Source organism: Oncorhynchus keta, chromosome 14 (genome assembly GCF_023373465.1).
Source record: "Oncorhynchus keta strain PuntledgeMale-10-30-2019 chromosome 14, Oket_V2, whole genome shotgun sequence".
Classification (NCBI taxonomy): domain Eukaryota; kingdom Metazoa; phylum Chordata; class Actinopteri; order Salmoniformes; family Salmonidae; genus Oncorhynchus; species Oncorhynchus keta.
Window position 1 is genome coordinate 75546896 of NC_068434.1, and position 14657 is coordinate 75561552.

Genomic DNA, 14657 nt, shown 5'->3' on the forward strand with positions numbered 1-14657 from the left:
CAACAATCATACATCACAAATTTATATGAAAATGTTTGATATTTAAACCAAGGAAAAAACAGCATAAATTGCATCAAGGACTTGGCAACAGAACTTGTGGAATTGGCATGATTTCAGAGAAATGCCATTGGAAACCTGTATCATATTGAGTGTATTAGACAAGAGTGTATCAGTGAAAAATATGTCCCTGTTTTATTATGTAAAATGTAATGTAAGGCATTTGAGCTAATTGTTTTCTTTACGACGACAATCCTCATTGATTATTTATGTGATGCTGGTAGACAGCACAACATTCAAACTCTATTCTGTGGAGGGAACATCAAAATAGAATATCTGCTGACATCCCTCTGCACTGCAGGTAAAACACATAAAACACTCACTAGGAACTTCACCAGCGCTGTTCCCAATAGGGGGAGCATTAATGCATGACTGTTGGGAGGGTCAAGGGCTACTATTCAGACTACGTTGTTATTGACATCAATGGGCGTGGGTGGGGGCAAGAAGAGTAGAGGTATCTAATGCACATTCTAGCTTACCACTGATGCAGATATATTAACATGTCTTCTCTGTCGTAATGCGGTAGTTGACCCTCATTGTAACAGCTGTGTTTATGTCATTACCTACCTGTCTGAAACACATTCACACACTTGATTGCTGACTCGCTAGTGAGTGTTTTTCTGTGTGTGTTTCAGAAAGGGAGATGTACAGTGTATGTGGCACACAAGTGCCCCCCCGCCCCCACACTCCCCCAGCTGAAGGAAGCACTGTTCCACTTCCCTTGACCTTCAGCCTCTTATTGTCTTTAATTAAGAACCCTTTCGTTTAAATGGTCTGGGCAATGCCAAGCAACACAGAGTGATTGTGCAATCAGGGAGTATGTCATTGCTGATTTAGAGGTTGTGTGTGTTTGGGTGTGGGAGGGATGGGAAAGATGGCGACTGGCTGAGACAGAGAGTTACCATTGCCTTTATAGTCCGATCACACAGGATAAAGACGTTAGATCAATGTCCAATTGTGATTATGATTTGAATTTTCCCTAGTACTTCATAGACATGCTGTTTTGACTGATTTCTGTATGATGTCATTCTACACGTATTGTAATGTAATCGTAAGAGTCATGTGTCGCTACATGACATGTCACTCCCAATAACTACTGCGTCTCTTCCAGTGACAGACACTGCATTTTCAAGAGATCACCTGTTGTTTTCTGCTTCACAGGAAAGCTTCATGAGAGAGATTAATGTATCACCTTTTTCCATAATCTCCAAGTGGTTCTCGTAGTGTATCAAACAGGAGAGGAAACTCATGTTTTTCTTATCTGGAGTGTGTGTCTGTTCTGTATAATGTCAAAGAAATTGAAAGAGCTTTTGTTTTAACCATCTCTCTCTCTCTCTCTCTCTCTCTCTCTCTCTCTCTCTCTCTCTCGCTCTCTCGCTCTCGCTCTCGCTCTCTCTCTCTGCAGTACCTTGGACGATGAGGGCAGCAACCTCCGCCAACAGAAGCTAGACAGACAGGTAGGTCTCCCATGTCCCTGTACTGTACCAGAGTAGAGCAGCTCAGCCACTTATTGATATGAACCTCATTTGTTGTTCCTTGGCTGGTAGAGGAGCCTGTAGTGTGAGGAAAAGCGAGGAAGAATACACTCTACAGCGGGATTGCACAATAATTGCTCAATTTCTGTGAACTAGAAAGTTCACACACCTGGTTTTCATGGTAGAAAATAATTCCATCTCTCTGATTATTCCTTTCCTTCCAGTTCTCTGCTGCCACTGACTGGAACGAATTGCAAAAAGCACTGAAGCTGGAGTCTTATCTCCCTCTCTAACTTTAAGCATCAGCGTACCGATCACTGTACCTGTACACAGCCATCTGTAAATAGCACACACAACTACCTCATCCCCATATTGTTACTTATCCTCTTGCTCTTTTGCACCCCAGTATCTCTACTTGAACATCATCATCTGCACATCTATCACTTCAATGTTAATGCTAAATTGTAATTATTTCACCTCCATGTCCTATTTATTGCCTTACCTCCCTACTCTTCTGCATTTACACACACTGTACATAGATTTTTCTATTGCATTATTGACTGTACATTTGTTTATGTGTAACTCTGTGTTGTTGTTTTTGTCGCACTGCTTTGCTTTATCTTGGCCAGTTCACAGTTGTAAATGAGAACTTGTTCTCAACTGGCCTACCTGGTTAAAAAAAATCTAGATATTTTTTAAGGCAGAGATCAAAGCCAGTTTATCTGGCGAATTGTTTTTTTAAGGAGATCAGTGTTATACTTAAGCAATAAGGCCAGAGGAGGTGTGGTATACAGCTATTAGCTGTGGTATATTGGCCATATACCACAAACCCCCAAGGTGCCTTATTGCTATTATAAACTGGTTACCAACGTATTTAGAACAGTACAAAAAAAAGGAAATCATACCCGTGGTATAGGGTCTGATATACTATGGCTTTCAGCCAATCAGCATTCAGGGCTCAAACCACCCAGTTTATAATGTGTAATAATGCGCTATCAGAAGTGTATTATGCCAATAAGCCTTTGTCACTTCTGTGCTGTTTTGATATCCATGATACATGATAAAGATGTTTAGCAAAGTGATGTGTCAGACCTGACCAGCGTAGAAAATGGCGTCGACAGCAGTGACACACTCAAGAGACTCATTGATTAACATATTTTCATCAGCCCTGTGTAATTCCATCAAGATACTGGGTTACATCAGCAACCTCTCCCTACATGTTACATTTATTGCATTTCCTGAAATGTAATGTAGGAACAAATTGCAGGAGATTATTTTCCAAATGATGATCTGAGGCTAATCGTAGTGGATTAAAAGGATAGACAGGGGATTAGGGTTTACGGTACTACATTAACATAAACCAAATCAGCAGAGAGACTTTCAAGCATTTAAGTTAACACTACACACTGCTTACACAAATCAATCTGCAATGCTTTCTGAGGATTAAAAGTCAGGAAATGGTTGGAGATGCTAATTGTTAAGTGATCTAATAAACATGGGAGTTGTTTTAATGAACATTGCAAAACTCACTCACCTATATGATGTGCAAGTGATGTCATCCTACGTCATTCTTCCAGGTCCTATCCCCTAATCCTTGAATGGGTTTGATGATTATGTCATGTCGTGAAAAAGGAGAGTGAAAATAACACCTTTTTTTGTTTTGTATTCTAGCACTTTGGATTTGAAATGATACAATGACTATGAGGTTAAACTGCAGACTGTCAGCATTCATTTGAGGGTATTTTCATCCATATCGTGTGAACCGTTTATAAATTACAGCACTTTTTGTACATTATTGGGACAAATTGACTTGTGTATTAAAGTAGTAGAACATTGAGTATTTGGTCCCATTTTCATAGCCCACAATGACTACATCAAACTTGTGACGCTACACATTTGTTGGATGCTTTTGCTGTTTGTTTTGGTTTTGTTGCAGATTATTTTGTGCCCGATAGAAATGAATGGTAAATAATGTATTGTGTCATTTTGGAGTCATTTTTTGTAAGTAAGAATAGAATATGTTTTCTAAACACTTCTACATTAATGTGGATGCTACCATGATTATGAGTAGTCCTGAATTAATTGTGAATAATGATGAGTGAGGTAATTACAGATGTGCAAATTGTGCGTCTAACTTTCTCACACATCATTATTCACGATTCATTCAGGTCTCAATACTTTGGGTCCCCTAAAATGGGGGGACTATGTACAAAAAGTTATGTAATTTCTAAATGGTTTATCCGATATGGATGAAAATACCCTCAAATTAAAGCTGACAGTCTGCACTTCAACCTCATAGTCATTGTATAAAGCATCACTTTCATACAGTATTGTGCTTAGGGCTGGCATAATTACTGTAAAACTACGCATCACTTTCATACCGTATTGTGCTTAGGGCTGGCATAATTACTGTAAAACTACGCATCACTTTCATACCGTATTGTGCTTAGGGCTGGCATAATTACTGTAAAACTACGCATCACTTTCATACCGTATTGTGCTTAGGGCTGGCATAATTACTGTAAAACTACGCATCACTTTCATACCGTATTGTGCTTAGGGCTGGCATAATTACTGTAAAACTACGCATCACTTTCATACCGTATTGTGCTTAGGGCTGGCATAATTACTGTAAAACTACGCATCACTTTCATACCGTATTGTGCTTAGGGCTGGCATAATTACTGTAAAACTGTGTGACTGACAGTTATGGATGAAGACCATCATGAAAATAAAATAACCTTCAAACCCGTCAAAAAATGGTATTCTATTTTTTGGGGTGGAATGAACAGCTGACTGAAGACGGGACGGCCGGGCATTTGTAGCTTTGTAAGAACCATCCTGATCACTGCAGCGCTGCAGTGGCCTGCTGGTATTCACTCAGGGAGTTCCCGTTGGGTTCACACAGTGTGATTTTAGTGACAGAGGAGATGAGACAGTATTATAGTCTGTACCAGGGGTCTGGTGTGCTACAGACGGTTCTGTTTGTCTGTGTATCTCTGTAGATTTTCTGCAGAATTGACCAGGTCCCTCTTGCAAAACCATTTGTCATGTTCAGTAATGGGACATACTGGTCAAATAGATTTTGGTTGCATTGGTTTGAGCCTTGAGTTTGAGGTTTTGGTTATGTGGTTGTCTTTACTGTGAGTCTATTATCCATTAAATTCCCATGGCTTGGTCACTCAATAGCTGAGGACAGAATTACCATTAATGCTCAGCTGCTTTGCATATGAAGACAGAAGGATCTAAGGCTGGTGGGATTTCCGCATAACACAATCATTTGGATATTCACTCTAGCTTCTCCCTCATGTGGGTGCTAGCAAGCGTGCTAGGTATCAACAGCCAATCCAGTAGGGGCTGGAAGCTATAGTGAGCTTTGATTGGTTCATAGTGTCGCGATATCACAGAGTATTTGTATAAATTTCAGCTTTCCCCAACTTTGGTGACGCCCTGTTCATGCTCCCTTGCCCATGCTCGCATCGCCCAACGTTCCCCTCGTCCACTTCACTTCCCTCCATTGAAAAGGAATGGGGCACTGTTGTTTCATTGGCCCTAATGTGTTATTTGGAAATACATTGTAAGGTTGTTCAGCATGACATGTACAGTATGACCTCCATTATGTGTTCTTGCTATAGAACTTAAGGAGCCTGTGATTGCATCAATTTGGCAAAGACTGAAGGAAAGCTCAAACCAACCGTCCATCTGCTGTAACCACGCCACTTTAGCATTTTATTCTCAGAGTAGATCTGTTTTAAAGGAATTGTTTGTTAAATAACATAATATTAAATGTACTGCTTTTCCACAAAAGACCGAGGAACATATCAAATCAAAGATATTCTATACAAAAGAAAGATAAGACACTTGCTCTTTTCTTCACCTAGTGTGGTATCCCTGCTGAACAAGCCATTATTTGAATCTCAAAGTGGGTATGGATATTCATACTGCATTACTGAGGCACCCAAGTAACAGTGTTCCTTAAGCAACATTCACATCCAGCTTCAATCCTGAAAAGTCTGTTCCTCGAAATGTCAGGAGTTACTGTAGCAAGTTGCATAACCAGTCCTGATGCTGTAGCGATTTTGTTTTAGGTCCAAAAGGTGGCACATGCGATGTTGGTTATTCACCTCCCATGCTTTTCAAATTGTGAATTTCTTGGTAACCTCCTGGCTGTACACGCACTGTCAGGCATTGTGCATGAGAGAAGGACAACATCTTGTTAGTGGAGAGAGAGGAAGCAGAGTAGGAAGAGGAGAACTTATTAGTTGGTTATTTCACTGTACAGTGACTGGTGATGTTTTGGACAGCCATAGAGCTCCTCCATGGTTCCTCCTGGTTAACTTAGTTCAGGCTTCCTCTTCCTCACTGCTAGAGTGTGCTGAGACGTTGTGTTCTGGTCATGGCTGAAGTGATGGGCAAAATGACACAATGCCAATTCTCCACCATCTTCCCAAAGTGTGCACTTGCACACTTCCTATCATGGAAACTCCCTCTAGCCAATCAAAATACTTTTAGATTCATTACAGAAAGTGTGCAAGTGCACACTTAGGGAAAGGGGTGGACAACTGGGACACAGACATAGGTTTAGATTAAGGGAACTCTGTACTGGTACAGTATAATAATAATAATAATATATGCCATTTAGCAGACGCTTTTATCCAAAGCGACTTACAGTCATGTGTGCATGCATTCTACGTATGGGTGGTCCTGGGAATCGAACCCACTACCCTGGCATTACAAGCGCCATGCTCTACCAACTGAGCTACAGAAGGACCGCAGTACAGCAGACAACAGTACAGCAGAGTACAGTCTCGTGGTGTTCCTGCTTCATCAGGGATTCCCTCAATATTTGATGAGCTTCCAGCCTTGGGATCTCCCTCTGTTTGTAAAGTTACATAATCTCAGATGACTGCAGCAGGATGGAAGGGATACCCAAGCTGTAGTAATATTTAATGTAGATTTCCACATTGCCAGAGAGGGGGGATAGAGCTGAGGAGAAACAGATTGGGGCAGTGGTCCTGAAACATTAATTACAGAAGCAGAAAACGTTCCATTTTCCTGACTCTGAGGAGGTGTTTGAGACGGTGCTAAGCGGAGGTTTGAAGCAACTCTTCTTGCTCTAGCTTTCTATATTTTTGAACTGAGGGTGTGGAGCTCTAACACTGTGCCCTCAGGGGAGCTGAATTTTACAGGAAATTAAAAAGTTTGTGACTGCTCAAAACTAGGATTATGATGTAAATTTAATTGGCTCATGTGGGAAAAGGAAAGTAATTATTTAGTGTGAAAGTAGGATAATGAATCTGTGCAATGACACAGATTCTACTGAGCTACCGGATAAGGATAGGATTTATGTGAGAAAAGAAGAGATGTGATATGAATTTTTGGTTTGTATGTGTCAGTGTGTGAATGATGTTAGAGAGTTCATATACTGGTCACTTCTGCAGCTGATGGTTCAGGCTTATCTTTGGTCAGTCGTGTGATTAAAGGCCTTCCCACACTGGACATAGGAGTCAGTCTTTTACGAATATTACATGTCACACTGTGCAACGTTACCAAATAAAAATCTTGATATCCACCAGTGGTGTAAAGTACTTAAGTAAAAATACTTTAAAGTACTTGTCACGATTTTCTAATGGTGAAGGAGAGTCGGACCAAACTGCAGCGCGTATATTGTGATCCATGTTTATTTACACAACGTAACACGAATCCAAAACACAAACTCTACAAAACAATAAACGTAGTGAAAACCGAAACAGCCTTAACTGGTGCAAACTAACACAGACTAAGGACATCAAGACACTCAGGACAATCACCCACGACAAACTCAAAGAATATGGATGCCTAAATATGGTTCCCAATCAGAGACAACGATAAGCACCTGCCTCTGATTGAGGACCACTCCAGACAGCCATAGACTTTGCTAGATAACCCCACTAGCTACAATCCCAAATACATACACACCAAAACCCCAAGACAAAACACACCACAATACAAAAACTCCATGCCACACCTGGCCTGGCCCAATACATGAAGAAAAACACAAAATACTTAGACCAGGGCGTGACAGAACCCCCCCCCCTAAGGTGCGGACTCCCGAACGCACCTCAAAACAATAGGGAGGGTCCGGGTGGGCGTCTGTCCATGGTGGCGGCTCCGGCGCGGGACGTGGAACCCACTCAGTCAATGTCTTAGTCCCCTCTCCTCGCGTCCCTGGATAGACCACCCTCGCCGCCGACCATGGCCTAGTAGTCCTCACCCAGAACCCCACTCGACTGAGGAGCAGATCGGGAGTGAGAGAAAGCTCGGGAGTGAGAGAAAGCTCAGGAGTGAGAGAAAGCTCAGGAGTGAGAGAAAGCTCGGGAGTGAGAGAAAGCTCGGGAGTGAGAGAAAGCTCGGGAGGGAGTGAGAGAAAGCTCGGGAGTGAGAGAAAGCTCAGGCAGGTTGATGGATCTACCAGATCCTGGCTTGCTGGTGGTTCCGGCAGATCCTGGCTGACTGGCGGATCCTGGCCGACTGGCGGATCCTGGCTGACTAGCAGATCTGGCAGATCCTGGCTGACTGGCGGATCCTGGCTGACTGGCGGATCCTGGCCGACGGGCACTTCTGGTGGATCCTGGCTGACTGGCACTTCTGGCGGATCCTGGCAGACTGGTGGATCCTGGCTGACTGGTGGATCTAACTGATCCTGACAGACTGGCGACGCTGGGCAGACTGGCGGCGCCGGGCAGACTGGCGGCGCTGGGCAGACTGGCGGCGCCGGGCAGGCGGGAGACTCCGGCAGCGGCGCCGGACAGGCGGGAGACTCCGGCAGCGGCGCCGGACAGGCGGGAGACTCCGGCAGCGGCGCCGGACAGGCGGGAGACTCCGGCAGTGGCGCCGGACAGGCGGGAGAGGAGAAAGGCTCCGAAAGCGCAGGAGAGGCGAGGCGCACTGTAGGCCTGATGCGTGGTGCTGGCACTGGTGGTACTGGGCCGAGGACACGCACAGGAAGCCTGGTGCGGGGAGCTGCTACCGGAGGGCTGGGGTGTGGAGGTGGTACTGGATAGACCGGACCGTGCAGGCGCACTGGAGCTCTTGAGCACCGAGCCTGCCCAACCTTACCTGGTTGAATACTCTCGGTTGCCCTGCCAGTGCGGCGAGGTGGAATAGCCCGTACTGGGCCATGTAGGCGAACCGGAGATACAGAGCGCAAGGCTGGTGCCATGTAAGCCGGCCCAAGGAGACGCACTGGGGACCAGATGCGTAGAGCAGGCTTCATGGCATTTGGCTCTACGCTCAATCTAGCCCGGCTGATACATGGAGCTGGAATATACCGCACTGGGCTATACACCGTGCGCACCACTGCATAACACGGTGCCTGCCCGGTCTCTCTAGCCCCCCGGTAAGGTAAGCACAGGGAGTTTGCGCAGGTCTCCTACCTGGCGTTGCCATACCCCCCCCAAAGACATTTTTGGGGCTGATTCCCAGGCTTTTGTGTGTTTAACAAAATCCCATCAGGTAAACAAGATTATTAGGGAAATCATTTCTTCTTGCACAGCATTTAAACGTTTAAATAGAACTGTTATAAGACACGTTTGTCAACTAGTCTGGTTCGGGAAATGGTAAAACAAAAAAAATGAAGGCAATCACCCACCTACAGGTGTTGATTGAGGCAGACACAGTCAGACAGAGGTCAAACTCATTGTATGAAGACAAGCAGAAATGTAATTTATGTTGGACTGTGGCATGATTGCAGGCTGGGCAGGTGCACATGTTTTTCCAGTAATCAATCTTTAATCTACAGTAGCTCAGGTGATTGGAGGGCCAGAGCGCACAGACATATTTGTTCTCTCAAGGACACAGTCTTGTGTCTTGTTACAGTGAGGGTGCACTGTACATGTGAGACAGCGTTTGTGTGTGTGTGGATGACTTTAACTACACTTGTAGGGACCAGAAGTCCCCACAAGAATAGTAATCAAAAAACAATTTGACCATCTGGGGACATTTTGTTATTCCCCACAAGGTCAAATTCTATTTCTAGGGGATTTAGGGTTAGGAGCTAGGGGTAGTTTTGGGGTTAAGGTTAGGTTTTGGGGTTAGGGAAAAATGGATTTTGAATGGGATGGAATTTTGTGTCCCCACAAGGTTAGTTGAAAAAGAGTGTGTGTGTGAAGGTAAAACATTAGTTTTATAAAATATCTATCCATGTTAAAGTATTATATATGACACAATATTAGAAGATAATACCAAAATAATTGAACACCATTGAAGAGTCTGTGTGTGTGTTTGTGTGTGTGCGTGTGCGTGTGCGTGTGCGTGTGTGTGTGTGCGTGTTTCAGCGAGCTCTCCTAGAGCAGAAGCAGAAGAAGAAGAGACAGGAGCCTCTGATGGTGCAGTCCAACGTGGACGGGCGGTCTCGTGCCCGCAGGACCAAGCAGTGTGAGGAGCAGGCTCCCCTGGTAGAGTCTTACCTCAGCAGCAATAGGAGCACCATCTACCACGGTAAGAGAGCCAGCCAGGATCCTTTCACCACCAGGACCCTATTACCAGGGTAATATCTCAAATGGCACCCTATTCCCTATATAGTGCACTACTTTTGGCTAGGCTCTGTATACTACTACTATATATGCTCTGTCCAAAAATAGTGCACTTTATAGGGAATAGAAGGCTATTTTGGAAACCCAGGACCCTATCAACAGCTGTTTACCGTAGGAACCCGCTTCCTCTCATCTCTGATGAAGCTGATCCAGTGGTGCCGGGCAATTACAGAGATGTCCAGTAACGCTCCGGCATGGGGCCCTTTCAAGGGCTTTTCACAGCCATGACCGGGTGGTATTGATCCAGGTTACTCACATAGAGTGCTTGTGAAAGATGGCTGATTGAATTACTGTATCCATGTTCTTGTCCTTATGAGCCGCTCACTGTTTGACCAAGTTTGTCTATTGATTCTTAGCTCCTGGGCCAAAGGAAAACTTTTCTACTGTAGTGACTTTTTAGTGTTACTTTCTGCTCTGCATAGGTACAATACTGAGATATATATCAATACCATGTCAAGGTTGACAAAATAAACATGTAATACTTCATTCATTAAATAACTTTGTGTCTTTGTGTGAGAGAGACTGCAGGATTTACCAGTACATGCCTTTCAACTATAAAACTCTAGTGGTCAGAGCTCTGCAGTAGTCCTTCCAGATAGAGCAGAGATGGTGTTAGTGCTGTGGAGATTGGGCCACTGATCTCCACAGACGGACTTTAGCTACAGTCTTAATCCCCAACTCAGAGTGACTGAGTCTGTGATTCAGACCATGCATCCACACAGCACAGCCTGGATGGCTGGCTGCTGGAGAGGAACACAATGCCCAACATAAATCAGGCAATGGGTACAAAAAAATAACTGAAAATCCAAATATACCATTAACCACTTAGGGCAACAATTAAGAAGATTAAAACCATTGGAACTGTGGTAAACTTGCCTGGTAGAGGAAATTTGTAGCTTGTCCCCACGCACAGTGAGGAAGATGGTTCGGTAGGCAGAAAAGTCCAAGGGTCACAGTTGGACAATTACAGAACTTGGTCGCATATTGGGGTCTCCAAATCTACAATTAGATGCCACCTCCATGCCAATAGGCCATTTGGAAAGGTTGCCATAAAAAATGGCTTTATTGAGAGCAACCAACAAATGCAAATGCCTGGAGTTTGCTAAAGGCATTGCCACTTGGATTGGAACCAGGTGCTATGGTCAGATGAGACAAAGACGGAGCTCTTTGGCCACACACACTAGTGGTATGCAGAAAATAACCTCATACTTATTGTAAAATATGGTAGGGGATCTTTGATGTTATGGAGCTGTGACTTGAACCCCATTGAAAACCTGTGGTTTGAATTGAAGAGGGGAGTCCGTAAACACAGACCGAAGGATATCAAGGATCTGGAAACATTCTGTATGGAGGAATGGTCTAAGATCCCTCCCAATGTGTTCTCCAATCTCATAACACATTAAAGAAAGCTCAGTGCCATTATCCTCGCAAAGTATTGAAAACAGGTGGTGCCAATAATTTCGACGCCCGTCTTTTAAAGATTTTTTTTATTACTTGTTATACAAAATATTTTTCTCTGAGCAATTGTATTATTACTAAATAACTAATTTTGCATACAATAAATCTCAGTATTTGTATTTATTTCATACAGTATTTTTTCCTCATCTTTATAAGTCACCTTCAGTGAGTGTACATCCTGATGAAAATATTCCCATCTGACACTAGTCAAACAGCCCCTGCTATACACAGAAGACACGGAAGCTTTGAACTTCTCTGAATGTTTCCCGTTGCAATCTCAGCCACATCCTTCCAAAGATGTCAAAAAAGATGCCTTTGAGCTCATTCAGTACAGCAGCAAACATATGGAGAGAGTCCCTTGATTCATACCTTATGCTTAACAACACACAGATGGCACTACGCTGTTAGTGAAGGAAGCATACGCACTGTTTGGTCTTGATAAAAATAGAATCCCCCTCTCTCTCTCCTGTCCTTATTTTTCACCATCCTTAGATTAACCCATGTCTTTTCTCTCTTTAGAACTCACATTTTCTTGGCTCTATTTTAAGAATCAATTCAACACTCACTAAGAGGGATTACGTGTTCTCTGTACCTTTCGTATTTCCATCTGATTAACCTTAAACTGTATGCATTTCCACATCTACAGTATATCCTTCAGATAATATCCATGAAAGGTTAAATTCAGTATTAAGTGGAAATGCTGTTTCATACAGTCCTATTTCAGCTTTTATTTATGTAACGTCGTTCTTCGTTTGTCGAAAGAGAGTCGGACCGAAATGCAGCGTGGTTGTTACTCATGTTCTTTAATGAATGAAATGACGATACATGAAAATAACGTAATATACAAAATACAAAACAACAAACGGAACGTGAAACCTATTACAGCCTATTTTTTTTAAATAAAAAATAATTTGTTATCTTCAATACCATTCATTCTTTACAACTCATAATTTACACACATACTCAAATAATGGTATTTTAATTAAACTAATTAAACTAAACATAAACCCCAAACAAAACCTCAGGGGAGCATCTTCCCTCCCCGTCACCCTACAAAATACCTTTCCCTATCTCCCCGTTCCTAATCTATCCCCTTACAAATCTAAATGACACCCAGCCCTAAACCCCCCTTCCACCTCTCCCGAGCAGCATGCTGCCCCCACTTCCTCTCCTCCCTCTTCATCCTCCCCCTCAAATCTCCTTCCACCCTCCTCACTATCCCTTCCACCCCCCAATCTCTCCCTGTCTTCACCATGTTCTGCCTTGCTTCCCACAGCCCCCGTTTAAAGAGACTCATGAGAAGCCAGAGCAGAAACCTGTCCCTATCCGTCCCTCTCGCTCTCCCTACACCCCTCTCTAACCTGGCCCACGTCAATACAAAATCCCCCTTTACCAAACCTAACAACACCCGTGCCCTAGCCCATACTACTCCGGCAAAGGCACAGTCCCAAAAGACATGGCACACAGTCTCCTTCCTGCCACAAGAGGATCTTGGACAGGTGGGGGATTGCACCAAACTATACCGGTACAAGATGGAATGTACCGGCAAGCACTTATGGAGGCTCAACCAATTCAGGTCCTTGAGCCTGTTGTCCAGACCCCGCGCCTGCACTCCCTCCCAGACCACTTCCGAGATGCCCACTACAGGCGCCGGACTCTCTGACTTTCTGACCTCCTCGTACAGGTGCCTGTGATCTAAACCTACTCGGGCAACTTCAACCTCAGGGTGCACACGCAGCCACTTGGCCGCATGACCAAAGTGCCATGGCAGCTGTTCCGCCCGAGGACCCGTGTTAGACCACACCATTACGCTTCTCGCCTGATACGAGAAGAACACCCGCAGGAGGTAACCGGACAGGTGTATCACTGGCTGAGCAAGCTCCGTTAACAAGAAAGAAACAAAAATTGTGTCCAGCTTGAGGGGGAAATGTGGTACCCCCCTACCTCCCTCCCCGATGGGACAGATCATGCGTGCCCTGGCGACCCACTCGCACCTGCCACTCCACATAAACTGAAACACAAGCCTCACTAGAGGCCTCCTCAGACAAGCCGGCAATGGGTAGATGTATGCCAAATACAAAAGAGACGGCAACACATCCACCTTTAGGACCAGGACTTTGCCCATAAAAGACAAATACCTAGCCTTCCACATTGCTAGCTTCCTCTGTACCACTGCGATACGCATGTTCCAGTTTAGCGTCGCTGAGCCGGAGGTCTCAAAATGGACCCCGAGAATCCTCAGGGCCCCCTCACAGAGAGATAACCCCCCAGGCACATCCGTTCTACCGCGCCATCTTCCGAAAAACTTGACGGAAGACTTTGCATGGTTCAGAACTGCTCCCGACGCTCGGGTGAAATCCCCAAAGATGGCAAGGGACCTTGTCAGGCACGAGTCCTTGCACAACAGCAAGGAAGTGTCATCGGCGTACTGCGTCATCTTAACACGCAGCCCACCACTTCCAGGGATCAGCAAGCCTTCCACCCCTGTGTCTGCCCTAATGGCAGCCCCCAGAGGCTCCATGTACAGAACGAAGAGGAGAGCCGAGAGTGGGCACCCCTGCCTGACCCCAGACGAGAGGTCAAAAACGTCCCCCAAGTGACTATTTACACTAACTCGGCACCCCGCTCCGACATATAATGTACGAATCCATCTTATAAACTTCTCCCCAAATCCTAATCGACCTAACACTCTGAATAAAAAGGATCTATTCACGCGATCAAAAGCTTTCGCCTGATCTAGCGCTGCTACCATTAAAGGCAGTCCTCTATCTTCAACACAAGTGATGGAGTCCCTGATTAACTGTAGGTTCCATCTAATAGAGCGGCCCTCTACCCCGCACGTCTGATCCTCATGAACGACGTAGGGAAGGGCTGTGCGCAACCGGTCTGCTAAAACCTTTGCAAGTAGCTTGTAATCTACACACAGCATGGTCAACGGCCGCCAGTTGCCAAGGTCTGTTACTTCCCCCTTCTTATATAAAAGTGACAGCACACCAACAGCCATTGATCCCCCCCGGGACCCCCGTCTCAAGGATGGCCTTCAAGACTTCGAGGACCACTGGTCCAAGTATACCCCAAAACTTGAGATAAAACT

At 44.6% G+C, this 14657-nt stretch overlaps 1 protein-coding gene across 4 annotated transcripts in view; it reads left to right on the forward strand.

Annotated features, from left to right (window-relative positions):
* tub (TUB bipartite transcription factor) overlaps positions 1-14657 on the forward strand; it is a 121936-nt gene that overhangs the window by 77627 nt on the left and 29652 nt on the right. For all 4 annotated transcript variants that reach the window (XM_035756869.2, XM_035756873.2, XM_035756874.2 and 1 more), the window contains exons 2-3: positions 1463-1514; positions 9848-10010. In XM_035756869.2, coding sequence (XP_035612762.2) covers positions 1463-1514; positions 9848-10010 — 215 coding nt within the window. The remainder of the gene's footprint in view (positions 1-1462; positions 1515-9847; positions 10011-14657) is intronic.